Source organism: Anomaloglossus baeobatrachus, chromosome 10 (assembly GCF_048569485.1).
Source record: "Anomaloglossus baeobatrachus isolate aAnoBae1 chromosome 10, aAnoBae1.hap1, whole genome shotgun sequence".
Classification (NCBI taxonomy): domain Eukaryota; kingdom Metazoa; phylum Chordata; class Amphibia; order Anura; family Aromobatidae; genus Anomaloglossus; species Anomaloglossus baeobatrachus.
Window position 1 is genome coordinate 44531499 of NC_134362.1, and position 27512 is coordinate 44559010.

The window sequence follows — 27512 nt, forward strand, 5'->3', positions numbered from 1 at the left end:
GTGGGTCATGCAGTCCCTAAGGCCGGTGTCACACTTGCAATATCTCGCGATGCATCACCCGGCACGGACTCACACTCTCCTCCCAGGAGCGTCTCGGCTGCATAGAGATACATGCAACCGACCTGCTCCTGTCCTGAGAGTATGCGGCCGTGCCGGGTGATGCACCGCGAGACTCGTGCAAGATATCGCAAGTGTGACACCGGCCTTAGATACAAGATATGGTCTCTTCTTCACCGGCAGGAGTTCATTGCCATGCTAAACCTGGTCCCTGGGCAGCGGGTTATTGATGTGGGCTGTGGCATTGGCGGAGGAGACTTCTATATGGCCAAGGTAGGGCCACATTGTCACATTCACTCATCTATCTATACAACACTCCCTAAACATAGCCGAAGACTTGGATACTTTTATGTTTTTGACTTTTTTTTTAACTTTCAACAGACATATGGGGTTGACGTCCTCGGGATGGACCTATCGTCCAACATGGTGGAGATTGCCATGGAGAGAGCCGTCATGGAGAAGATACCTCAGGTGAGTTACAGGAGTGATCCCGTTGGGTAGTTTGAAGAATTTTAACGTCGGTGGACAGGGCCTGATTAGTATTAAGATAGACAGACGCCTCTCTTCCACCTCACAGGTGCAGTTTGAAATAGGAGATGCCACAAGACGGATCTTCCCCGATGCATCATTTGACGTGGTATATAGCCGGGACACTATCCTGCACATCAACGACAAAGGAGCACTTTTCAGGAAATTTTACGTAAGAGACAATAATTTAGTGACTATGAAATGCAGATTTATAATTTCCAGTTTGTAGCTTTCAGAGTTCCAGACCCCATCTGTCGTAAAACCTGTTATTGGGGTCAATCTCGGACTGGCCCACCGGAGAGCTGGAGAATTCTCCGGTGGGCCCCTTTGCAGTTGTAAATCACTTACCCGCCAAACATAATTTGGCACAATACACTTGTTTCACTATGTAGAGATAAAGGAAGCGTCTCATCATTCATTTCACAAACTACCCAGTATATTATTATACAGAAGCACAGGTAAATTTGTGAATGTAATATTTGCATGTAGTTCATCAGTGGACCCCAGGGTCAATTTTACTTGGGGGCCCCTGCCGCCCCAGTCTAACACTGATTGAGGTTACAATGGAGCCCCACTGCTGAGACTTCTATCACTCTTCCCCTATCTTTTATACAGTGGCATGTAAAAGTTTGGACACCCTTGGAGATTTGTGCGCTCAGATAACTTTGACCAAGGTTTCGGACCTTAATTGGCCTGTTAGGGATATGGCTAGTTCATTATCATCGTTAGGACAGGCCAGGTGATGCAAATTTCACAGCTTTATAAAATCCCAGCCTCCTCTTACCTTGTGCCAAAAAACAGCAGCCATGGGTTCTTCTAAGCCGCTGCCTAGCACTCTGAAAATGAAAATGGGGGAGGCCCACAAAGCAGGAGGTGGCTTGTAACTTTAGAGTGTAGAAGACTTTTAGAGCTCATATATATATATATATATATATATATATATATATATATATACATACATACACACACACACACACACACACACTACACTTTAAAATTAAAAGCCATCCCCTGCTTTGTGGGCCCCCACCATTTTTATTTTCAGAGTGCTAGGCAGCTGCTTAGAAGTACCCATAGCTGCTTTCTCTCTCTAAATATATAAATATATATATCTAATATATAAAGCTGAATGTGTGTGTGTATGTGTGTGTATGTGTGTGTGTATGTCCGGGATTGGCATCTGCACCGTCGCAGCAACAGCCACAAAATTTTGCACACTCACACATCTGGACCCCAAGAGCGTCATAGGCTATGTTTTGAGGGGAAATTTTAACCCCGCTCTTTACAGTTATTTGACAAAAAAACTGCCTCCATTAAAGCGAATGGAGCTGGGAGCCACAGTGCAGCCAGAACTTCAGAAGAATGCGCAGCCACGCCCTTGTATGGAATGTTGGCATGTCACAATGCAGCCAGGGAAAGAGGCAGACACAGACAGGGAAAGAGGCAGACACAGACAGGGTAAGAAACAGACATAGACAGGGTAAGAGACAGACACAAAGAGACAGACACAGACAAAGAGACAGACTGACAGGGAAAGAGACAGACACAGACAAAGAGACAGAGACAGACACAGGGAAACAGACAGACAGGGAAAGAAAGGGAAAGAGACAGACAGGGTAAGAGACAGACAAAGACAGGGAAAGAGACAGACAGGGAAAGAGACAGAGAGGGAAAGTGACAGAGATAGATAGACAGACAGGGAAAGAGATAGATTGACAGACAGGGAAAGAGATAGATAGACAGACAGGGAAAGAGATAGATAGACAGACAGGGAAAGAGATAGATAGACAGACAGGGAAAGAGATTGAGACAGACGGAGAAAGAGACAGAGACAGTCAGAGACAGACAGGGAAAGTGACAGACAGACAAAGAGATAGAGAGAGAGACAGAGAGATATATACAGAGGGGGAGACAGACAGAGAATGGGAGAGAAACAGAGAGACAGTTACTATCCCGGGTGTTAATACATTCTATTTATACATTCTATCCCGGGAATGTTAATACATTCTATTTTGTTAACGGCAGTTATTAACCCGGGCGAAGCCGAGTATACAGCTAGTATATATATATATATAATTAGACAGAGACAAAGCTGACAAACATTCCTTAAAGAATAACTAAACTCTCTTTAAAAAGAATAATAATTTTGGCTAGCATGGAAAGTTACTAAACTTTTGCAAATAACTTCATTAGGAGACTTGTCTTCATCCCTGCATACAAATTGCATGTAAGTGGCCTGCTTTTGCCCAATTTATTGGCCTGCTGTCAGCTCCATTGATATTAGAACATACTCATTTGGAGTACAGATGATGGCAGTGATGAGTGAGCTCCTGTGTCCTCCTCTGAGTGTTCGGATTCTTACAACAATCTAGTACAGCGACTTATCCCCAGAGTTAGTGACACACAGGAGCTGAGCTGAGCCCCATCACTGCCATCATCTGTACTCCACATGAGTATGTTCTAATATTAATGGAGCTGAAGGCAGGGAATTAGACTGGGGGGAAGCCAGGATGGTTTGGAAGCCACTTACATGCAATTTTTTTCATTTTTTTTTTTTAAATGAATGAAGAGAATCTCCTAATAAAAGTGGTTTACAAAGTTTTATAACTTTGCATTCTGCACAAAATTGTAAAAATAAAAATGAAAGTTTACGTTCTTTTTAAGAATTGTTGTTTCAACTTTTCTATAAATGTAGTGTTTTGTTTTTTTTCTATAGTCCTGGCTGAAACCCGGAGGGAAGCTCTTAATCACAGATTACTGCTGCGGGGAACGACCTTGGTCTACAGTGTTTGAGGAGTACGTGAAGCAGAGAGGATATGTTCTGTACACACCTGAGGAGTACGGCCAGGTAAGGCAGGGGCAGCGTTTTTTTTTGGTGTGTGCCAGAAATATTTTTTATGATGGCTCTGGGTACATCTGTCACAGAACATGTTAATATATTAAAGTTGAAAAAAGTTTTCCCATCTGGACTATAGGCATCAATGGGGAAAAGCAACAGGCGGCCACTACAGGTGGGATGTGGTATAACATGGCGCCAGTTCAATTCAATAGGAAATCTAATATATATAAGGCCTCTTTCACACGTCCGTGAAAATCACGCACGTTTTTCACGGACGTGTCAAAGGTGCGTATTGCCCTGCGTGAGCCATGTTTATGGCACATGTGTGTTCTCCGTGTGTTATCCGTGATACCACACGGAGAACGGGAACTTTCTTCTCACCTGTCCCTGGCGTTGCTGTCCGTGGTGCTGATCTTCGGTCCTGCCGACTCCGCGCTGCTGCTGCTTCCGGCCCACAGTGAAGTGAATATGCAATGAGCATCATGAGCGGCGGTCGGCAGCAAGTGACAGCAGCGGCAGAGACAGGAGGGCTGGAGAAGGTGAGTATAGAAAGTCTTTTTATTTCACAGGCACGTGTGTTTTCTCCGGTGCGTGTCACACGGATCACATCCGTGTGGTCCGTGTGACACCCGTGATGCTGGAAAAAAAAACGGACATGTCTACGTGTGGAGCACACGGACACACGTATGCTTCACACGGACGCACGGTCCATGGCAAAACACGCACGTGAGCGCAGACCCATTGATTTTAATGGGTCTACGAAATTTTGCACAGACACTCCATGTGACTCAGGGAACGTCATAGACTATGTTTTGAGGGGAAAATTTAACCCCGCACTTTATGGAGCTGGAAGCTACAGGTCATTAATAGGAGCAGTGATTGGTTGCTATAGGCAACAAAGGACATTCTTAGTATAAGAAGCTTATGTGTGAGGAAATATGATTTTAATGGAGAGACGGACAGAGAGCGAGACAGAGAGAGAGACAGAGGCAGACAGAGAGAGAGACAGAGGCAGACAGAGAGAGAGACTGATAGAAAGAAAGACAGAGAGAGACAAACAGACAGACAGAGAGAGAGAGAGATGGATAGACAGACAGAGAGAGAAATAGAGAGACAGACAGAGAGAGAAACAGAGAGCGAGACAGAGAGGGAGAGAGAGACAGACGGATAGACAGAGAGACAGAGGCAGACAGAGAGAGAAACAGAGAGAGACAGAGAGGGAAAGAGACAGAGAGACAGAGACGGATAGACAGAGAGACAGAGGCAGACAGAGAGAGAAACAGAGAGAGACAGAGAGGGAAAGAGACAGAGAGACAGAGACGGATAGACAGAGAGACAGAGGCAGACAGAGAGAGAAACAGAGAGAGACAGAGAGGGAAAGAGACACAGAGACGGATAGACAGAGAGACAGAGGCAGACAGAGAGAGAAACAGAGAGAGACAGAGAGGGAAAGAGACAGAGAGACAGAGACGGATAGACAGAGAGACAGAGGCAGACAGAGAGAGAAACAGAGAGAGACAGAGAGGGAAAGAGACAGAGAGACAGAGACGGATAGACAGAGATAGATAGAGAAAGACGCATAGACAGAGAGAGAGACAGACAGACAGAGTGAGAAACAGAGAGGCAGTCAGAGAGGGAGAGTGAGAGAGAGACATTTAGTCACAATTCCGGGGAACGCTGGGTACTACAGCTAGTGGGAAATAATACGAATAAATCTGCTGAGATTCCAGTTTGGCAGATCGCTCATATTCGGCTGTTATTTAATGTGATTTTATATGTTCCGTTTTATGCTCTGGGGTCATTAATGATTGGTGGCGGCTGCCTTTTACAGCAAGTACCTGCCTCTAACAGCAGTGATCAGAGCTGTCTCCAATCGCTGCTGTTTAACTACTAGAAATGCTGCTGTCAATCTATGAAAAAATAAAGAAATAAAAATGAATGCCCACTGCATCACTCAAAGTGCTCTAAAATGAGTGGCACTCACAATAGTAGAGTGCCGCTGTGGAGCAGTAGGCAGAGTCTCCTTGTAACCCTTCGCATCCCTCCGCAGTTTTTGCAGAAAGTCGGTTTCGTCAGAGTTCAGGCTTTGGATCGGACAGAACAGTTTGTACAAGTTCTGAAGAAGGAGCTGGTGCGTACGCAGGAGATAAAGCAGGAATTCCTGGAGGTAACGGAGCGGCATATGGGGCTGACCTGAGCTGTAGGGATGTACAATCACTTACGCTGTCTCTCTCATTCCTCCATGTAGAGCTTTTCTGAAGAGGATTACAACTACATTATTGAGGGCTGGAAGGAGAAGCTTCATCGCTGTAGTCTGGGCGATCAGCGTTGGGGCCTGTTCCTGGCGGAGAAACCACTGGACATCATATCATAACTACTGCCCTTCTCTCTGCCCAAACCGGAGCCCTAAAATTTATACTAAAATGTTCACACATTAATTTTGGTGCAGCTCCATGACTATGTGATGTGTATGGGGCCTCCCGATTGTTGGATTTCACCTTGCCCAATCCTATTTTCAGGAATGATAAGCCACCGCTGGAGATGTCTGGTAACAGCTCACTCTCCACTCCCCATTCAGAACACATGCATGCTCAATGAACTGAGCGTGCATGTGTATGTGTATGTGAGTCTGGAAGGATACCTGTCAGCGTAATGAGCGTTCGGCTGACAGCTATCTCGTGCATGACCAGCTTTACACAATGAGGCCTTCACATTTCATTGTACAGATCTCCAATCATCAACCGAATTCTGTGCCTCATGGAGAAACAGCGCCACATCTCTCCACAGGCGATGCCTGGTATTGCAGCTCATTCTCAGTCCAGTGTACTGCAATACCAGAATCAGTTCATAGACGGAATATTGACTTCTAGGGACTCCCCAGTCTGGCAGAGGTGCTACATGTACGAAGCCTAAAAAATATTTTGTTTAATCTGGGCCCAAACAAGGGATGATAACCAAATCATTATTGCAAAAAAAAAAAACACAAAAAAAATAAAGAACATAACCACTTTTTCATGTGTGACATACAGATGTATGGAACAGTCTCAGGAGCTGAGCCTGCTTCATTAATGATGGGTGTCGGCTGCCCAGGAAGTACCTGCCTCTAACAGCAGCGATCAGAGCTGGCTCCAATCGCTGCTGATTAACCACTAGAAATGCTGCTGTCAATCTATAAAAACAGCATTAAAATGTAGCGATCTCTTCATGCGAATGTTTAAGCGACCAGCACACCTCCACATTGCTCCCCCTGTGAAGCCCAGTCACATGCTTCACATAAAATTAATTAACCCTTAAGACAAGAAAAATTAAAACTTTCAAAAACCTAGTAAAAAGTGATCAAAAAGCCTTATGTACCCCAAAATAGTAAAAAAAACCCACAGTTCACCGTACAAAAAACAGCTCCATCAAATAAAAATGTTACAGATTTCAGGAATTGACTACACAAAGCATACAAGTTTTTTTTTTTATATTAAAATATAAAAAGAGAGACATAAAAATATCGTCATCGTTCTGACCTGAAGAATTACATTTTCCAAGTCCTTTTTCAACACGAGTGCTATAAATACTAAACACCAAAAATGATGGCGAATTACAGTATCTTTCGTTTTATAAGACGCACTGGATTATAAGACGCAGCCCAAATTTAGAGAAAAAAAAAAGAAGAAAATAAATATGGGGTCCGTCTTATAATCCGGTGGTGTCTTACCGAAGGGGGCAGCAGTGGTGGGGTCACGGGAGGCAGGTGCGGTGCTGGGGCAGGGAGATACTGCAGTCGGTGCAGTGGGTGTCCCACATGTTCGCTGCAGACGGTGGCGCTGTGAGACAGGAGGAACATCCAGGAACTGTCGGCGGTGCAGGCTTCAAAGAAATGACAATAATTATACTTTTTAACACCCACTCCACCATCATAGTAATGACTTAATGACACATTTTCATAATCCAATAGGTGTGTGGTACATAAGGACCATGGATAGATCGCACCAACGTGCAACACAACAAGAGAAAAAGGCGATCAGACATCCAGTGCAATTAAAATATATTTATTAAATAGCAGGTGCAGGGTATGGAGACAAGCATACAAAGAGGGGTATACAACCGGTGGTGTCCACCAATACACAGTAATAATAATGGTGGAGAGTGTCTGGAGACACCCCATCAGACAATAATTACAATCACCATAATAATATCACCTACCATAAGGTATAGTCATCATTGCACTGTCTGATGGGAGTCAATAGAAGCCCTCCACCATCAAGGCGGCAGATCCAATCATAATGCCAGTGGCACAGTATGTGCTGCTCACTACGGACGCCTCACCACGCTCACCGGAGCCCCCCACCCGACGGACGTCAGTTTCGGCGGATGCCTGCCTGCAAGATCTCATTTGCGCATGCACCTTTTTCCTTAAGTCCGCTGATGGGAGATCAATGGGCCGGAGGCGGCGCATGCGCAGATGAGTTCTCGAGCCGAGAGCTCCATCTGCGCACGCGCCACCTATGGGCACCATTTTCCTTAAGTCCGCTGCTGGGGGATCAATGGGTTGGAGGCAGCACGTGCGCAGATGAGACCTTGAGTCAAAAGCTCCATCTGCGCACGTGCTGACTCCGAGTGCCAATATTTGAAGCCCACACCGCTGACATTCAGGATAGCAGCCCCTGCCTGACCACCCGCAGCGCATCAGAGTCCGTAGCATCGCCCCTGCCTTCTGCTACCCCTCTCCACCACCTCCCAGTAAGCTACATTCATCTTATAAGACGCAACCCTCATTTTCCTCCCAAATTTTTGGGAGGAAAAGTGCGTCTTATAATCTTAAAGATATTGTATTTTTTTTCCTCATTTCACTCCACTTGGATTTTCTACCCATTTCTGCTCCTGGGGCAAAATTACCAAAAAAATCGGTGATATTTGAACCAAAACTAAACAAAATGTTCCTCTGCAGGAGGGAGTGTGAGGAAAATGGAGCAAACTGAAGACCAGCTCCTTTTTCTCAACTGCCCCTTATGAAAAAAAAAATTAGAAATCCAACTTTTTGCTATGGACAAAGACAACACTTTTCCAAACTCAGCTTTTTTTGAAATTTCCCCAAAAAATTCTGAAAAAATAATATTTTTTATTAATGCGTATACGGCAAATATAACAATTATTTGTTTTATAAAATGCTAAAAAGTGTTATCCTACAGTATATTTTATTAAACGTAACAGTATTGCAGTCCAAAGGCTTTAATAACTAGAGACAGAAACGTACGTCGGCATTGCATCTGTTCTGATACAAATAAAGTTACTTTATCACAAGTTCTGAGTGTTAATATCATTGTAATGTTCCATTGCCTGATTGTAGCTTACAAAATAAAATATTATCCATAGAATCATGACTTAAAATGGATCGGTCATCAGATTTCACAATATAAGCTGCATATCTTGTTAAATAGATAGCTCTGACCCTATGAGGCAGGTGTACTTACTATTATATTTTGTCAGAAAGAAGGGCAGTGAGCCCCATAGGGGTGAATGGACCCCATGACGATCGGGAGGGTGCAAGGTTAGGAAAGGGTTAATAGGTTTGCATGGGATGGGGGATGTGTGGGAGTACAGGATTGGTAGTAGGGAGCTGTAAGGGGATTGGGGGGGAGCAAGGAAGGGGTGGGGTGTTGGGAGAGGTATAAGAGAGGGGGGTGTGCTGTTTACCTCCCCTTTCGTCGATTGATCTTTGTGTCCCAGGACGTAGTGCTGCTGCTGCTGCTGCTTCCTTCCATGGCTGCCCTTGCTGAACTCCTGGAGATGGTGCGGGGGGCATCCGAGGTCGTGGGAGTGGATGCCCTAAGGCAGCAGCTGGCAGCGGTCTGTGGGGCTGGAGCGGCGCCGCCTGCTGTTCCAGCGCCCGGGCCGTGGCTACGTGCTCGGCGGGCGCGACCGCCGGAGCGCTACTCCCCCAGCTGGAGGGGGAGAATCAGATCAAGGAGCCCCTGCGGGGACCCTCCGGAGCAGCGGCGGAGCCCTCCAACTAACCTAGGGGAGCAGCCGGCCACCGGGAGGAATCCGCGACGGAGATCCCGTGGGTCGGGGGTGGGCGGAGCCTCTGCGAGGCCCACTTCCGGTCTGCGGCCTGCGCAGCATCAGACCGGAGCATGGATGACGGCAGCCCCCAGTGATGTGCCGGCTGGGGGTGGTGCTCGGCGTGCCGGATTGCCGGAGGAGACTCCCTGCAGGCCGCAGGGGAGAGCAACAGGACGGGGGACGGGAGCGGATGTGAGCGGCGAGGTCAGGAGATCGGAGGAGGGGTACGGTGGCCCGCAGGCACAGAGGAGATCGGTAGTCACGGTCCCCCCCGGCGAGGAGCGTGCTGGGGGTGGGTCCCGGCGAGGAGCAAGCTCGGCACGGCCTTCCGGCAGTCGGCAGGGAGGGAGCCCACTGAGGACGACAGGAGAAGGGGCGGCGCAGCAGGATATCACGATTACAGCGGGAAGAGACGGCGGCAGGGCGCCACGGCGGGAGAAAAGGAAGAGGTCAAGCAGGAGTCGCCCGGACGAGCGGGGTGCGGTGACCGTGGGGGTCGACGGCCGCCAGGTGCGGGCTGTCCCCTCGCTGGTCCCCCCTGAGGATTTCGGCAGCGCATCAGACTCCAGCGAGGTAGAAGGAGCAGCGGCAGGTCGGACGGAGCGGCAGCTGGAAGATCGTGGCACGGCTGTTCCGGCGTCGACTCAACGGCAGCCTGGTGAGCAGACAACAGAAATGTTACATGCTGTGGGTAGCGCGGGCGAGGGCGGGGGTTCCGTCGCGGGACGCGTTGCGCTGGGGGCGAGTGCGGTCGGGCAGTCTGGTTTACCGGGTCCAGAGTTTTGGGGGCAGCTTTTGGGGGTGTTGCAGGGGTTGTCTGCGGAACGGGGTAGTCGGACTGGGCCTGGGGCTCCGGTGGGGGCGTGGGTGGGCCCCACGGAGGTGGTGCGGACAGAAGCGCCGGTGCGCGATGTTGCGGCGGGGGACACGACCTCGGCGGCAGGTACGGGACAGGAGGCTGGTGGGGCGGCTTCCGTGGGTGCGAGTAAGGAGGCGGAAAAGGAAAAAGAAAAGGAGGATGAGGTAGTGCGTTTGGATGATAGGGCACGGAGTGAAATTTATGTGTGCTTTGAAGGGCAGTTAGGGGTGCATTTAAAAAAGGAGGTGAGGGAAAAGATTTGGAAGGGGGAGTATGTGGAAATTTTTTCCCTGCTTCCCTTGGAAAAGTTTAATTTGGATAAGGTGAAACCTAGTGATACAAAAAAGGAGAAGGAGGATGAGGAAAAACGGCGGTATAGGTTGATCCCGAGGACGTTTACCAATTGGTTGCAGGCCTTTGCTATCTTAGCCAGTGTGATCGGGGAAAAGGAGCCGGAGCATTGTTCCGCCCTATTTGGATATATGGACGCGATAGGGGAAGCGTATAGAGTATACGGCGGTTTGGGGTGGTTGAGATATGATGAGCAGTTCCGGCAGCGGAAGGCTCTGCGGCCGGGAGTCCAGTGGGGCCACAAGGATATTTCTTTGTGGATGCGGTTAATGACGGCGCCGGCTCAGCCCTTTCGAGGGGGTGCCGGGAGCCCGGGTGCGAGTGGCGGGTCCTCGGCTGGACAGAAAAAGGGAGCTTGTTGGCAGTATAACGAGGGACAGTGTAAGTTCGGGGCCTCTTGTCGGTTCAGACACGAGTGTTCCGGATGTGGAGGGTCCCACCCTCTGGCCAGGTGCTTCAAGAAAGGCAAAGGAAAGGCGGGGGAGGGGTCTGGAAAAAGGGAGGACGCCAGTGAGGGTAGAGGCGATGCTTCCCTATTTAAGTAGATACCCGGATGTGTGGGCGGCGGAGTTGTTGGAACGTGGTTTTACAGAGGGCTTTCGGATTCCGTTTGAATCTGAGGCGCCGGTGTTTCGCCCGGGAAACTTGCGGTCCGCAAAAGAACATCCGGCGGTGGTGAAGGAAAAGCTGCAGAAGGAGGTGGAGTTGGGGAGGATGGCGGGCCCATTCCAGGACCCGCCATTCTCTAATTTACGGATTTCCCCCCTTGGGGTGGTACCTAAGAAGGAGCCGAACAAATTTCGGCTCATTCATCATTTATCTTATCCGGCGGGATTGTCGGTGAATGATGGGATATCACCGGAATTGTCGGCGGTATGTTATGTATCGTTCGATAGGGCCTTGGAGCTGGTAAGGGTAGAGGGGCGGGGGGCCCTGATGGCAAAGGCGGATGTGGAAGCAGCTTTTCGTTTACTCCCGGTGCATCCAGAGAGCTTTCATCTCTTAGGGTGTATGTGGGATGGTGAATACTATGTGGATCGCTGCCTGCCGATGGGCTGTTCCATTTCGTGTGCTTATTTTGAGGCATTTAGTACCTTTGTGGAATGGGTAGTCAAGGAGGTGGCAGGAGTCCATTCAGTGATTCACTATTTGGATGACTTCTTTTGCGTGGGTCCGGCGGGCTCTTCGGTTTGCTCCTTGTTGTTGTTTACGTTAGAGCGGATCGCGCGGAGCCTGGGTATTCCGTTGGCAAAAGACAAAACAGAAGGGCCGGTGACGGTATTATGTTTCTTAGGTATCGAAATTGATACACTGGCAATGGAATGCCGGTTGCCGGAGGGAAAGCTGTTGGATTTGAAGGCGTCGGTGCGGTTTTTGTCTCAGGCCAAGAAGGTGCGGTTGCGCGAGTTGCAGTCAGTGCTCGGAAAATTGAATTTCGCTTGTCGCATTATGCCGATGGGGCGGATATTTAATAGGAGACTGGCGAGCGCAATCCGCAGGGGTAAAAGCTCCAAATCACTTTGTCAGAGTGACAAAAATGATGAAAGGGGATTTGTTGGTGTGGGAGGAGTTCTTGGACCGGTACAACGGTCGGACCCTTTGGATGAGCGAGGCGGTGTCCAATAGCCAGCTGGAATTGTACACGGATGCGGCTGGGGCGACAGGTTTTGGAGCAATTTTTCAAACGCGCTGGTGTGTGGGAAAGTGGCCGCGGCGGTGGGTGGAAGCAGGTTTGGTGAGGAATTTGGCGCTGTTGGAATTGTTTCCCATTATTGTGGCGGTGGAGTTGTGGGGCCCTGTTTTTGCTGGAAGAAGGGTTTGCATGCATTGTGACAACATGGCGGTGGTGCATTCCATCAACGCACTGTCGGCAAAATCCCCGCCGGTTGTGGGGTATTTAAGGCATCTAGTGTTGCGTTGTTTGGAGTTAAACATTTGCGTGGTGGCTCGGCATGTGCCTGGGATTCGCAACGAGGTGGCTGATGCGCTATCACGGTTTCAGTTTTTGCAGGTTCAGGAAGCTGGTGCCGGAAGCGGACGCGGAAGGGGAACCTTGCCCAAACTGGCTGTGGGACCTGGCATCGGTGTAGCTTTTGAGGGAATTCGGAGATCGGTGTCTGAGGCTACTTGGTGCCGATATCAGGCGGTGTGGCAGGAATGGGCAGAGTTGGAAAGTAGGGAGTTCATGGAGTCGGGTTACCAGGGTCGAGTGTTGGGGGTACTGATGTTAATAAGTGGGGATTTTTCGGAAGGCAGGTCTGTTTCGGTGATTGGTTGCAAGTTGGCGGCGTTGGCCTTTTTGTTCCAGATGCAAGGGGTTCGGGACGCGACTAAGGATTTTCTGGTGCGACAGGCGATGAAGGGTTTTCGAAAAGGGGCTCAGTCGCGGAACTGTAGGCGGCCGGTGTCATTGCCATTGTTGGTGCGTTTAGTGGGGTGTTTAGGGGAGTTGTGTTCGTCTCCTTATGAGCGGGTGTTGTTCTCGGTAGCTTTTGTACTGGCGTTTTTTGGGGCCTTTCGTATTGGCGAATTGGTCAGCCCGACTAAGCAAGCGAGGGGTGGTTTGCTGTTGGGTGATGTGATGCTGGGGGAGGATAGAGTGGAATGTCGGCTTCGTTTTTCTAAGACGGATCAGAGGGGCCGGGGGCGCTTAGTAGTGTTGTACGCTTTACCGGGGCACCAGTTGTGCCCAGTGTTACATGTGTCAGAGTTTTTAAAGGTGCGCGGCGGTTACCCTGGTGTTTTTCTTAGACATACGGACGGATTGGCTTTGTCGCGGTATCAATTCAATGCGGTGCTGAAGATGGCTCTAGGAAGGGTGGGGGAGGAGCCACGTGAGTACGGGTCTCACTCCTTCCGGATTGGGGCGGCAACGGAGGCCGCCAGGTGGGGTTTGAGTGAGGATTGTATCCGGCGGATTGGGAGGTGGGAGTCTTCCAGGTTCCGTTTGTACATTAGGCCTCACTTGGTCAGGTGATGGTCAGGGGTGGATGATTCAAGGTTGGTGTTAGATGCCGGTTTGTGGGCAATTTCTTGTGCTGTTGCTGTTTTTATTCGTGGTCTTTGTATTTTATAGGTCCATGCCTTGTGTGGATCCTCGGGCACTCCTATGTGTTTTGGGGAGCGTTACGGGCGGATGTGCGGCGTGACGGTCGGCAGCTCGGAGTGTCGGTGTCGGAAGCTCGAGTAAAGTGGCTCGGAATTCGGGGCATGACCTGGGGTAGGGTGCGCCCTGAGGTGGCTTATTATAGCCGTATGGATCGTGTCCCTGATGTGTTAATTTTGCATGTGGGAGGGAACGATTTGGGAGTAAGGTCGGCGAGGGAATTGAAAAGGGATATAAAGCTGGACCTGTTACGTTTGTGGAGGGCGTTCCCGGGCATAGTGATCGTTTGGTCGGACATTATAGCTCGGACGCAGTGGCGTTTTGGGAGGTCGGTGGACCGTATTAATAGGGCTCGGAGCAAGCTGAACCGGACTATTGGAAGGTTTGTGGCGAGAAATGGTGGGTTGGTGGTGCGGCATAGAGAATTGGAGGAGTCCACGGAGCAGTATCTAAGGAGAGATGGGGTTCACCTGACTGATGTGGGTCTGGATTTATGGATGTTGGGTTTGAGGGATGGCCTAGAGCAAGCACTGGGGGTGTGGGGGGCCCGGGCCAAGTAAGGGTGTCACTTGGCCGGCCTGTGGCGGGGTGATAGGTCCGTCTGAGAGGTTGGGAGTACCGACAGTCGGCTTGTTGGTACGAAGTCGCTCAAGGGGAGTGGCTTCGGAGTGGATGGGAACTTGTGGGCGGAGGTCCCGCAGGTTCTGGGTAGGGGTAATTAACGATGGAACGTTGTTACCCCTCACCTCGGGCCGGGTGGTCACGGCCGAGGTGGTCCTCTGGGCCGGTTTGGAGGTTACGGCCGGGGGGTTAGGAATGATGGTTTGCCTCTCGGACGGATCTATCGGTGTTTCTGGTTATACGGGTATATATGTATAAGGTTAAGTTTAACAATTGAGTGGCATGTTGGGCCACGAGTTTTGGTATACATATATACGGTAAAAATAAAACTGTGGCCATTCCTGCAATAAAGTCGTGGTTCTCGTCTTCATTTAGGTAGATATGGTACGGGGGGGTGTGTTTTACAGGATAACCTGCTTATCCCTTATAGATGCGTCATGGCCATATAATCCTGATGTTGAAATAAAAAAAATAGAAGTCCAGATAGAGAGCTCATAATTCTCAGTCTATTCAGTCTCTACCCACCCAGCCTGACTAACAGCTGCAGCTTGTACTGAGCAGTGAAAGAAAGATATCAGCAGCTGCAAGGAGGAGAGGCACGGAAAAGTAAGCTGGGTAGAGATTCATCAATAAAAGGGAGGAGGTACACATGAGCTTCAGGCTAGGTGGGAAGCTGTTCATCAGAAGGAGGCAGGAGGGACACTGAAGATATGTCAGGCTAAATGGGCAGAGATTCAGCAGCAGCAGGGAGAAGGGACACTGAGGAGTTGTTAGGCTAGGTGGGCAGAGATTAGTACCATCTACATTGGTCAAGATAGAGACAACCAATGCCTTGGAATCAGGGTCATGGCTGCCCAAGCTACACTACACTGAGGCAGAGCTACTATAGATTCAATGTGCAATGTGTCTACAGGTCGCTATACCCAGGCCAGGTGAAAGGAAGTCCCCCTGTGTGCAGTCTAAGTGTCCCGGTGTCTATCAGTATATACACACCTTTTCTGAAAGGGCACAGAGGCTGCAACACCATTAAGCAAGAGACAGCACTAACCAAATAACACCATGAAGACCAAAGAGATCTCTAAACAACACCATGAAGACCAAGGAGATCTCCAAACAACACCATGAACACCAAGGAGATCTCCAAACAACACCATGAACACCAAGGAGATCTCCAAACAACACCACAAAGACCTAGGAGATCTTCAAACAACACCATGAAGACCAAAGAGATCTGCGAACAACACCATGAAGACCAAAGAGGTCTCCAAACAACATCATGAAGACGAAGGAGGTCTCCACACAACACCATGAAGACCAAGGAGTTGTCAAAACAACACCATGAAGACCAAGGAGATCTCCAAACAACACCATGAAGACCATTGAGATCTCCAAACAACACCTTAAAGACCAAGGAGATCTCCAAATAACACCATGAAGCCCAGAGGTCTCCAAACAAGTCAGAAACAGAGTGGTGGGAAGTAAAAGTCAGGGTTGGGTTCTAAAAATATCCCAATCTCTTATGATCCTCCGGAGCACCATCAAATCCATTATAATCAAATGGAAAGAACATGGTACCACAACAAACCTGCCAAGAGGGGCCACCCACCAAAACACTTAACCCAGGCAATGAGGGCATTAATCAGAGGCAGCACAGCGACCAAAGGAACTGCAGAGTTCCCAAGCAGAGACTGGAGTATCTGTCCATACGACCACAATAAGCCGTACACTCCATAGAGCTGGCCTTTATGGAAGAGTGGCAAGAAAAAAGTCTTTACTGACAGCCAAAAATTGGAAGCCTCGTTTTAATTTTGCCAAAAGACATGTGGGAGACTCCCCAAATGTATGGAGAAAGGTGCTGTGGTCAGATGAGACCAAAATTGAACTTTTTGGTCACCAAGGTAAACGCTATGTCTGACACACCGAACCAGCACAGCTCATCACCCCACAAACACTATCCCCACAGTGAAACATGATGGTGGCATTATCATGCTGGGGGACTTTTTTTAGCAGCAGGGACAGGGAAAATAGTCCAAATTGAGGGGGAAGAGGAATGCTGCGAAATACAGGAATATTTTTGAGTAAAACTTGTTTCAGTCTGTCAGTGATTTGAGACTGGGGCAGAGGTTCACCTCCCAACAAGACAATGACCCAAAGTAAATTGCTAAAGCAATACTCGAGTGGTTTAAGGGGAAATATGTGAATGTATTGGAGCGGCGGAGTCACAGCCTAGAATTGAGAATCTGTGATCAGACTTGAAGATTGCTGGTCAACCAGAGCAAACCATCTAACTGGAAGGAGCTGGAGCAGTTATGCCATGAGGAATGGGCAAAATCCCCAGTGGCAAAATGTGAAACATTCATAGAAACTTATCCAAGGCGAGTTGCAGCTGTAATTGCTGCAAAAGGAGGCTCCAAAAAGTACTGACTTTATGGGGGTGAATACTTATGCACACTGAAGTTTTCATCTATTTTGTACTATTTGTTGTTAACTTCACAATAAAAAGAAAAACTAATGTTCACACTTGTAGGTGTGTTCTTTATCTGAACTGATGCAAACCCTCAAAAAAAAGTGAAATTCCAGGTTGTGAGGTAGCAAAACACAAAAAATGCTAAAGGGGGTGAATACTTTCTCAAGGCACTATATAGTGGCCTCATACATATTGTGGCCTCATACATAGAGTGGTCTCATCTGTACAGTGGTCTCATACGTATTGTGCCCTCATACATATAGTAGCCTAATACATTTAGTGGTCTCATACATATTGTGGCCTCATACATATAGTGGCCTCATACATACAGTCATATGAAAAAGTTTGGGCACCCCTATTAATGTTAACCTTTTTTCTTTATAACAATTTGGGTTTTTGCAGCAGCTATTTCAGTTTAATATATCTAATAACTGATGGACTGAGTAATATTTCTGGATTGAAATGAGGTTTACTGTACTAACAGAAAATGTGCAATCCGCATTTAAACAAAATTTGACTGGTGCAAAAGTATGGGCACCTCAACATAAAAGTGACATTAATATTTTGTAGATCCTCCTTTTGCAAAAATAACAGCCTCTAGTCGCTTCCTGCAGCTTTTAATGAGTTCCTGGATCCTGGATGAAGGTATTTTTGACCATTCCTGTTTACAAAACAATTCCAGTTCAGTTAAGTTTGATGGTCGCCGAGCATGGACAGCACGCTTCAAATCATCCCACAGATTTTCAATGATATTCAGGTCTGGGGACTGGGATGGCCATTCCAGAACATTGTAATTGTTCCTCTGCATGAATGCCTGAGTAGATTTGGAGCGGTGTTTTGGATCATTGTCTTGCTGAAATATCCATCCTCTGCGTAACTTCAACTTCGTCACTGATTCTTGCACTTTATTGTCAAGAATCTGCTGATACTAAGTTGAATCCATGCGACCCTCAACTTTAACAAGATTCCCGGTGCCGGCATTGGCCACACAGCCCCAAAGCATGATGGAACCTCCACCAAACTTTACTGTGGGTAGCAAGTGCTTTTCTTGGAATGCCGTGTTTTTTGCCTCCATGCATAACGCCTTTTTGTATGACCAAACAACTCAATCTTTGTTTCATCAGGCCACAGGACCTTCTTCCAAAATGTAACTTTCTTGTCCAAATGTGCTGTTGCATACCTCAGGCGACTCTGTTTGTGGCGTGCTTGCAGAAACGGCTTCTTTCGCATCACTCTCCCATACAGCTTCTCCTTGTGCAACGTGCGCTGTATTGTTGACCGATGCACATTGACACCATCTGCAGCAAGATGATGCTGCAGGTCTTTGGAGGTGGTCTGTGGATTGTCCTTGACTGTTCTCACCATTCTTCTTCTCTGCCTTTCTGATATTTTTCTTGCCCTGCCACTTCTGGGCTTAAGAAGAACTGTACCTGTGTTCTTCCATTTCCTTACTATGTTCCTCACAGTGGAAACTGACAGTTTAAATCTCTGAGACAATTTTTTGTATCCTTCCCCTGAACAACTATGTTGAATAATCTTTGTTTTCAGATCATTTGAGAGTTGTTTTGAGGAGCCCATGATGCCACTCTTCATAGGAGATTCAAATAGGAGAACAACTTGCAAGTGGCCACCTTAAATACCTTTTCTCATGATTGGATACACCTGCCTATGAAGGTCAAAGCTCAATGAGGTTACAAAACCAATTTAGTGGTTTAGTAAGTCAGTAAAAAGTAGTTAGGAGTGTTCAAATCAAGAAATTGATAAGGGTGCCCATTCTTTTGCACCGGTCAAATTTTGTTTAAATGCGGATTGCACATTTTCTGTTAGTACAATAAACCTCATTTCAATCCAGAAATATTACTCAGTCCATCAGTTATTAGATATATGAAACTGAAATAGCTGTTGCAAATACCCCAATTGTTATAACGAAAAAAGGTTAACATTAATAGGGGTGCCCAAACTTTTTCATATGACTGTATGTGGCCTCATAGTGGCCTCACACATATAGTGGCCTTATACATATAGTGGTCTCATACATACAGTGGTCTCATATGTATTATGCCCTCATCCAAATAGTAGCCTAATACATTTAGTGGCCTCATACATACAGTGGCCTCATACATACAGTGGACTCATATACAGTTAGGTCCAGAAATATTTGGACAGTGACACAAGTTTTGTTATTTTAGCTGTTTACAAAAACATGTTCAGAAATACAATTCTATATATAATATGGGCTGAAAGTGCACACTCCCAGCTGCAATATGAGAGTTTTCACATCCAAATCGGAGAAAGGGTTTAGGAATCATAGCTCTGTAATGCATAGCCTCCTCTTTTTCAAGGGACCAAAAGTAATTGGACAAGGGACTCTAAGGGCTGCAATTAACTCTGAAGGCGTCTCCCTCGTTAACCTGTAATCAATGAAGTAGTTAAAAGGTCTGGGGTTGATTACAGGTGTGTGGTTTTGCATTTGGAAGCTGTTGCTGTGACCAGACAACATGCGGTCTAAGGAACTCTCAATTGAGGTGAAGCAGAACATCCTGAGGCTGAAAAAAAAAGAAAAAATCCATCAGAGAGATAGCAGACATGCTTGGAGTAGCAAAATCAACAGTCGGGTACATTCTGAGAAAAAAGGAATTGACTGGTGAGCTTGGGAACTCAAAAAGGCCTGGGCGTCCACGGATGACAACAGTGGTGGATGATCGCCGCATACTTTCTTTGGTGAAGAAGAACCCGTTCACAACATCAACTGAAGTCCAGAACACTCTCAGTGAAGTAGGTGTATCTGTCTCTAAGTCAACAGTAAAGAGAAGACTCCATGAAAGTAAATACAAAGGGTTCACATCTAGATGCAAACCATTCATCAATTCCAAAAATAGACAGGCCAGAGTTAAATTTGCTGAAAAATACCTCATGAAGCCAGCTCAGTTCTGGAAAAGTATTCTATGGACAGATGAGACCAAGATCAACCTGTACCAGAATGATGGGAAGAAAAAAGTTTGGAGAAGAAAGGGAACGGCACATGATCCAAGGCACACCACATCCTCTGTAAAACATGGTGGAGGCAACGTGATGGCATGGGCATGCATGGCTTTCAATGGCACTGGGTCACTTGTGTTTATTGATGACATAACAGCAGACAAGAGTAGCCGGATGAATTCTGAAGTGTACCGGGATATACTTTCAGCCCAGATTCAGCCAAATGCCGCAAAGTTGATCGGACGGCGCTTCATAGTACAGATGGACAATGACCCCAAGCATACAGCCAAAGCTACCCAGGAGTTCATGAGTGCAAAAAAGTGGAACATTCTGCAATGGCCAAGTCAATCACCAGATCTTAACCCAATTGAGCATGCATTTCACTTGCTCAAATCCAGACTTAAGACGGAAAGACCCACAAACAAGCAAGACCTGAAGGCTGCGGCTGTAAAGGCCTGGCAAAGCATTAAGAAGGAGGAAACCCAGCGTTTGGTGATGTCCATGGGTTCCAGACTTAAGGCAGTGATTGCCTCCAAAGGATTCATAACAAAATATTGAAAATAAAAATATTTTATTTGGGTTTGGTTTATTTGTCCAATTACTTTTGACCTCCTAAAATGTGGAGTGTTTGTAAAGAAATGTGACAATTCCTACAATTTCTATCAGATATTTTTGTTCAAAGCTTCAAATTAAACGTTACAATCTGCACTTGAATTCTGTTGTAGAGGTTTCATTTCAAATCCAATGTGGTGGCCTGCAGAGCCCAACTCGCGAAAATTGTGTCACTGTCCAAATATTTCTGGACCTAACTGTATATAGTGGCCTCATACGTATTATGGCCTCATCCATATAGCGGTCTCATACATACAGTGGCCTCATACATATACTGGCCTCATACATACAGTGGCCTCATACATATACTGGCCTCATACATACAGTGGCCTAATACATACAGTAGCCTCAGACATATAGTGGCCTCATACATATACTGGCCTCATACATACAGTATAGCGGCCTTATATACTGTATATAGTGGCCTCATACATATAATGGCCTCGTACGTATTATGGCCTCATACATATACTGGTCTCATACATATAGTGGCCTCAAACATATGTAGCCTCATAGTGGCCTCACACATATAATGGCCTTATACATATAGTGGTCTCATACATACAGTGGACCATACATACAGTGGACTCATACATACTGTGGACTCATACATATAGTGGCCTCATACGTATTATGGCCTCATCCATATAGCGGTCTCATACATATTGTGGCCTCATACATACAGTGGCCTAATACATACAGTAGCCTCAGACATATAGTGGCCTCATACATACAGTATAGCAGCCGTATATACTGTATATAGTGGCCTCATACATATAATGGCCTCATACATATTATGACCTCATACATATACTGGTCTCATACATATAGCAACCTCATATACTGTATATAGTGGCCTCATACATATAATGGCGTCATACAGTACATATTATGGCCTCATACATATACCGGTCTCATACATACAGTGGCCTCATACATATAGTGGCCTCATACATATACTGGCCTTTTACATATACTGGCCTCATACATATAACGGCCTCATATGCTGTATATAGTGACCTCATACATATAACGGCCTCATATGCTGTATATAGTGACCTCATACATATAACGGCCTCATATACTGTATATAGTGACCTCATACATATAATGGCCTCATACAGTACGTATTATTTCCTCATACATATACCGGCCTCATACATACAGTGGCCTTATATATATACTGGCCTCATACATATAGCAGCCTCATATACTGTATATAGTGGCCTCATAGGTATTATGGCCTCATACATACAGTGGCCTCATACATATAGCGGCCTCATATACTGTATATAGTGGCCTCATACGTATTATGGCCTCATACATACAGTGGCCTCATACATATAGTGGCCTCATATATATATATATATCTTACCTATGTGCTCCATACCAGCAGTAAGAATCATTGCCTAATCCATGAATATTTATCCAAATGAACAGTAACGGTTCCCCGAGACACAACCATAATACTGCAGTCTGTTCTTTCCCACAATTTCATGCAGTTTTGGAAATTAAGAAGAGACAACAACAAAAACAAATCCGGGCAGTGGAAAAATTCTAAATTTGCCAAAGGATTTATTTACATGGGAACTACTTTACCAAACTGGATATAATCATTGTATACGAAAAAAAAACAAAATTCATTGAAAGTCAATGACGACTCCTGGGACATTGCACCAACAGGAATGTAAATGATCTTTTAATCTAAGGCATTTCATTTCATATATCAAGTGCTGGCAGAAAGTTTACTCAAGGTCTGTCTATATTATGGGAGTCTCAGTATGTGACCCTATAGTAACCCATGGCTGGAAAAAAATGACTTATTTTGTTTTGAATGTCGTGAATTGTAGATATGAAAATAATGAACCTTGTATAAATAGTAATGTAAGTGACTGAGAATTCTTGCGCTGTTTCGGAGACTTATTTAGAACAAGGACCGAGTCTGAAGAAGACGAAGATGATAATGGAAGATTTCCGGGGAAAAAAGAGATGAATAGAGAATTCCGAATGTGCCAGTCGTGATACATTTATACATGGTAACTGTATCTATTGTAGGGAAAACATGGAATTAACTTTTTATGCCCTGCGGTAGAAGAGCTTGTAAAGACCCCCAGAGGAGTGTGCGGATTGTGGACCGCTCCATAGTTACAGGCCAGTAAATAAACCTCATGTAGAGTCACAGCTTATAAAACCTGTATCTGAGCGAGCTTTACTTGCGGGGTCATAAAAGTGGTGATATTACCTAATACTGGAGGTCTTTATTGCACCAGCTGGCTGCAAAGTATTTTAAATGGCTGTTTTAAGGAATTCCAGGAAGTTGAAGATTCCATCAGGTCCAACAGATTGCACAAAAAGCCACAGAAACCCCCCGAAATAACAAAAGACATGACATTTCCCAAGTATATTGTCCAATAACATCAATTGGAAACAGATTGAAACAAACTGATACATGTGTTTGGAAATAATTGGGATCTGTTTATATATCCTTCGTGAATTAATCATCCTGCCACATTGGTTACATAATATGAACGCGAACAATGACACAAATATATGTAAACTATATAAAAGGAACCAGACATGTAGTCTGATCTGCCAGGAGCATGATATAGATGATATAAAAACAATGAAAAAAACAATTACAAACATAGAAATAATAAAACAAACAAAATATACATATTTGGTATCACAAAAGTCCATCAATCTATAAAATTACTAAACCTGTACAATTTAGTAAAGAAAAATCCCCCGAAACGCGACAAAAATGCAATAAAATCCCATTAAAGAATTGTGCACCCCAAAACAATACACATAAAACTCGACGGAAAAGTGAGAAAGTTACAGGTCTACCAACACAAAATTTTTGTCTTCTCAAAGCTCTAAAACATTTTTTTTTAAAGAAAATCTGTCACAAGGTTTTTCTATGTAATTTGAGAGCAGCATGATGTAGGGGCCTAGACCCTGATTCCAGGGATGTGTCACTTCTGTTTCCAAAGAGCTTTATTGAAATTTTTACATGAAAAAAACAAACATCTTACTTAGGATAGAGTGAGAAAGGGAGGGGAGGAAGGACAGAAAGCTTGAAGATCGCCTTTATTCAAGATATTAGTGGCGGGAAGGACAAGGAAGGAGTGAAAAAGGTTAGATGTGTCACTTCTGATTGTTTCCATAAAATCTATTGTATCATCAGGAGCTTATCACTAGAGGACTAGATGTATTGTGTCATACAGTACTCCAGTTCTTTGTTTTCCCGACACCACCACTGATTAGCAGCTTCATGTCTTTGCACAGTGCACACAGAAAGCTGCCAATCAGTGGTGTAGGTGGTACTATATAGAGCTCAGCACCCAGAGCACTGCAATATCAGGAAAAAACTGTGATTTTATCAACACTGCAGCAATCCGCAGCAAAAAAATGACACATAGCTGGAAATAGGGTCTATGTCTCTACATCATGCTGCTCTCAGATTACATAGCAAACACCTGGTGATAGATTCCCTTTAACAACTAAATAGGGATGTAAACTGTAAAGTTAGGGGTTCGTACCGAACACCGCGTGTCCGCGACTCGGACTCGAACACGGACTTTAAGAAACAGTCTTTGCCTAGTACAGTGTTCAGATACTGTTCATATGTTAATAAAGTTTGTTGAAAGTCCGCAGTGCAGCCAATCAACAAGCTTTGTTGCATGAGGAAGATGACTGTACGCTGTTGTGAACAATAAGGATTAAAGAAAAATTACGTGGGCTCTCTCCTATTTTTGATAACTAGCGCAAGTAAAACAGACAACTGCGGGCTGCAACCCTCAGCTCTCTGCTTTACCATGGCCCATCCCAGCCTGATAATACCAACCTTCAGCTGTCTGCTTTACCATGGACCTTCCCAGCCTGATAATACCAACCCTCTGCTGTCTGCTTTACCATGGACCTTCCCAGCCTGATAATACCAACCCTCAGCTGTCTGCTTTACCATGGACCTTCCCAGCCTGATAATACCAACACTCAGCTGTCTGCTTTACCATGAACTTTCCCAGCCTGATAATACCAACCCTCAGCTGTCTGCTTTACCATGGACCTTCCCAGCCTGATAATACCAACCCTCTGCTGTCTGCTTTACAATGGACCTTCCCAGCCTGATAATACCAACCCTCAGCTGTCTTCTTTACCATGGACCTTCCCAGCCTGATAATACCAACCCTCTGCTGTCTGCTTTAACTTGGACCTTCCCAGCCTGATAATACAAACCCTCAGCTGTCTGCTTTATCTTGGCTGGTTGTCAAGTATGGGGAATCCCACGCTGTTTTTTTTTAGAATGATTTAAATAAATATTTTAAAAAATGGCGTGGACTGTGCCCTATTTTTGATAACCAGCCAAGATAAAGCTGACAGGTGAGGATTGGTATTATCAGGATGGGAAGGTCCACAGTTATTTGACCCTTCCCAGCCTGAAAATAGCAGCCCGCAGCCACCCCAGAAGTGGTGCATCTATTAAATGCACCAGTTCTGGAGCTTTACCCTGTTATTCCCAATTTACCTAGTGCGGTAGCAATTGAGGTAATATTCTTTGGGGTTGATGACAGCTGTGAATTTACAGCTGGCATCAAGTCCAGGGGTTAGTAATGGAGAGGCGTCTATCAGACACCCCCATTACTAACCCGGTAAGTATAGAGTTAAAAAAGACAGACACAGGAGAAAAAAAAGCCTCACCCACACTCTTGTTCAGAAATATACCGTATTACTTTAAAATAAATCCGGGAAGTTCCGACATAATCAAAAGAGTAATGACCCATGACGCCCATTGAGTCCTATAGAGCCTCGTTCTGAGAATGTTCTCAGAACGAGGCTCAGGATGTCACTGCCAATCACCAGTATGAACGGAATTTATCACACTCATTCTTCAATACATTATACTGTATGGTAAATTGAATAGTGTAATACAACTCTTCCCACAAAAAATAATCCCACATTTGAATGTGTCAACAGAAAGATGGGAACGAAAAAACAAAAGACATTAAAGGGGGCTTCCAATTTTTATTTAAAAATTTTCTACAACTTATAAAGTGTGCATGCTGACAGGGATTGCAGACAATATTTATTACATTCACATACATTGTTTGGTTTTAATTGTATCCAGTCTGGACAATGGATTGTGATTTGTGAACTAAATCCATTAGCAGGGGCTGCACTCGCCCCACTGTTCGTTTGCTACAATGTATCAATTTGAGTTCCAGGCTGTTTAGCTTAGAATCAATATTTATAAAAATCCTAGGAACCCATTTAAAAAATCTTAAATTCCCTAAAATATTGTGGCAAATAGCGTGATTTATACTTATAAATATATGAACTTGGCGCTTACGTAGTTTCCTATGGTAACTATTGCTCATTGACCACACGGTGTCAGTGTCGTCAGCCTCTACTAAGAGAACCGAAGCCAGCGCTGAACTAAGAAATGAGAATGCCATGCAGTAAAGTAATATCTTCTTCATGAAAAAAAGAGGCACTGACACGTGCTTGTTCCACTGGGTTTTTTAATTTTTCTCTTTCTCAGCTGATTTAATAAAACAGATGCTTTCAGCAAAAACACATATTGCAAATATTTATGGAATTGGCAGATAGCGATTGGAGATTATAATGAGAAGCAATGGTCACTGTAAAATGCTATGACCTATAGTAACCTCTCAAACATGGAGCAGTAGATCAATTTGTACTTTAGGATACAGACATTGTTTTTTGACCAGGTATTCAGCTCCGATTAAGTTTTTTAATGCTATTATTATATGGTTTTTGAAACTTTATTTTCATGCGTTTGTTGGCAGCTTTCTGACTTGATAGTGTCAAGCTAAGTGCAAGTTTCATTAAACGTTTTTTTCAAAATGTCACCAGAAAAAAACTTGTATGACCAATAATGTGGGGTCCTATTGAAATCAATAAGAAGCACACACATACACACATGTATATATATATATATATATTAATGGTAACAAATGTGACATCACATGAAAGCCTTAGGGTACTTTCACACTTGCGTTCAGCGGAGTCCGTCACTATGGAGAATAGCGCAGTCCGTTAACGCACTGCGCTATTCTCCATAGACTTGTATGGACGACGCACTGTAACGCAAGTGTCAGCGTTGCATCCGCTGGACGACGCAGCGTCGTTATTTTGATGCTGCTCGGGTGGAGGGAACGCAGCATGTAACGTTTTTTTGAGCGGCGGAAACCTTTATTTTTCACTGCGCATGCTCATTTTTTTTTTTTTTATTTTTTTTTAAATCACAGAAACTTTATTTTGTTTCTCGGTGGCCGCACGCTCAGCTGAGCACCTGGCCGCCGGCATGTGAGAGCGCTCAGCTGAGCACCCGGCAGCCGGCATGTGAGAGCGCTCAGCTGATCGTTCACAATAGTCTGCTGCTAGTAAAACTGTAAAGAAGAAAAGAAAATTAAAAAAAAAATTAAAAAAAAAAAGCTGTTCGTTATTTTGTACGATCCGTTGCATCCGTTGTGCCATTATACGCAATGCATCCGTTGCATCCGTCACACAACGCAATGCAATGCAACGGATGCCGTTCAATGCAAGTGTGAAACTAGCGTTTTGTGTCTAATATATGTTTTCAAAATTTTGTGTTTGTTGCTTACAGCAACAGTGTTCTACGCACGCGGGAAAACAAAATGTCGAAGTCTAATGCGAAATTCACAGAAATTGAGAGCAGAGGAGTGATAAAATTCTTGTTTCTGCAAGATTGTTTAAAAGAACTGAAGTCCTCAGTGGTTGATACCTTTTAATGGCTAACTGAAAAGATGGTAATAATAGCAAGCTTTCCAGACTACTCAGGTCTCTTCATCAGGCATGGTATAACACAAAATCTGTGTTATATTGAGCCTGAAGAAGAGACCTGAGTAGTCTCGAAAACTTGCTATTATTACCATCTTTTCAGTTAGCCATTAAAAGTTTTAAACAATTTTTTATCTCTACTGGCTAACACGGTACAAAGATATATTTTACTTGTTCCTGCAAGGAAAGTCAAAGAAGGATATTCATGGTGATA

The 27512-nt window shown here is 45.3% G+C and overlaps 1 protein-coding gene across 3 annotated transcripts in view; it reads left to right on the forward strand.

Moving 5' to 3' along the window:
* The window catches only part of LOC142255013 (uncharacterized), a 33800-nt gene extending 25084 nt beyond the window's left edge, over window positions 1-8716 (forward strand). For all 3 annotated transcript variants that reach the window (XM_075326440.1, XM_075326438.1, XM_075326439.1), the window contains exons 7-12: window positions 241-330; window positions 439-528; window positions 635-757; window positions 3302-3433; window positions 5475-5591; window positions 5673-8716. In XM_075326440.1, the coding sequence (XP_075182555.1) occupies window positions 241-330; window positions 439-528; window positions 635-757; window positions 3302-3433; window positions 5475-5591; window positions 5673-5798 (678 nt within the window). In that variant the 3' untranslated portion in view covers window positions 5799-8716. The remainder of the gene's footprint in view (window positions 1-240; window positions 331-438; window positions 529-634; window positions 758-3301; window positions 3434-5474; window positions 5592-5672) is intronic.
* Window positions 8717-27512: the final 18796 nt, after the last annotated feature.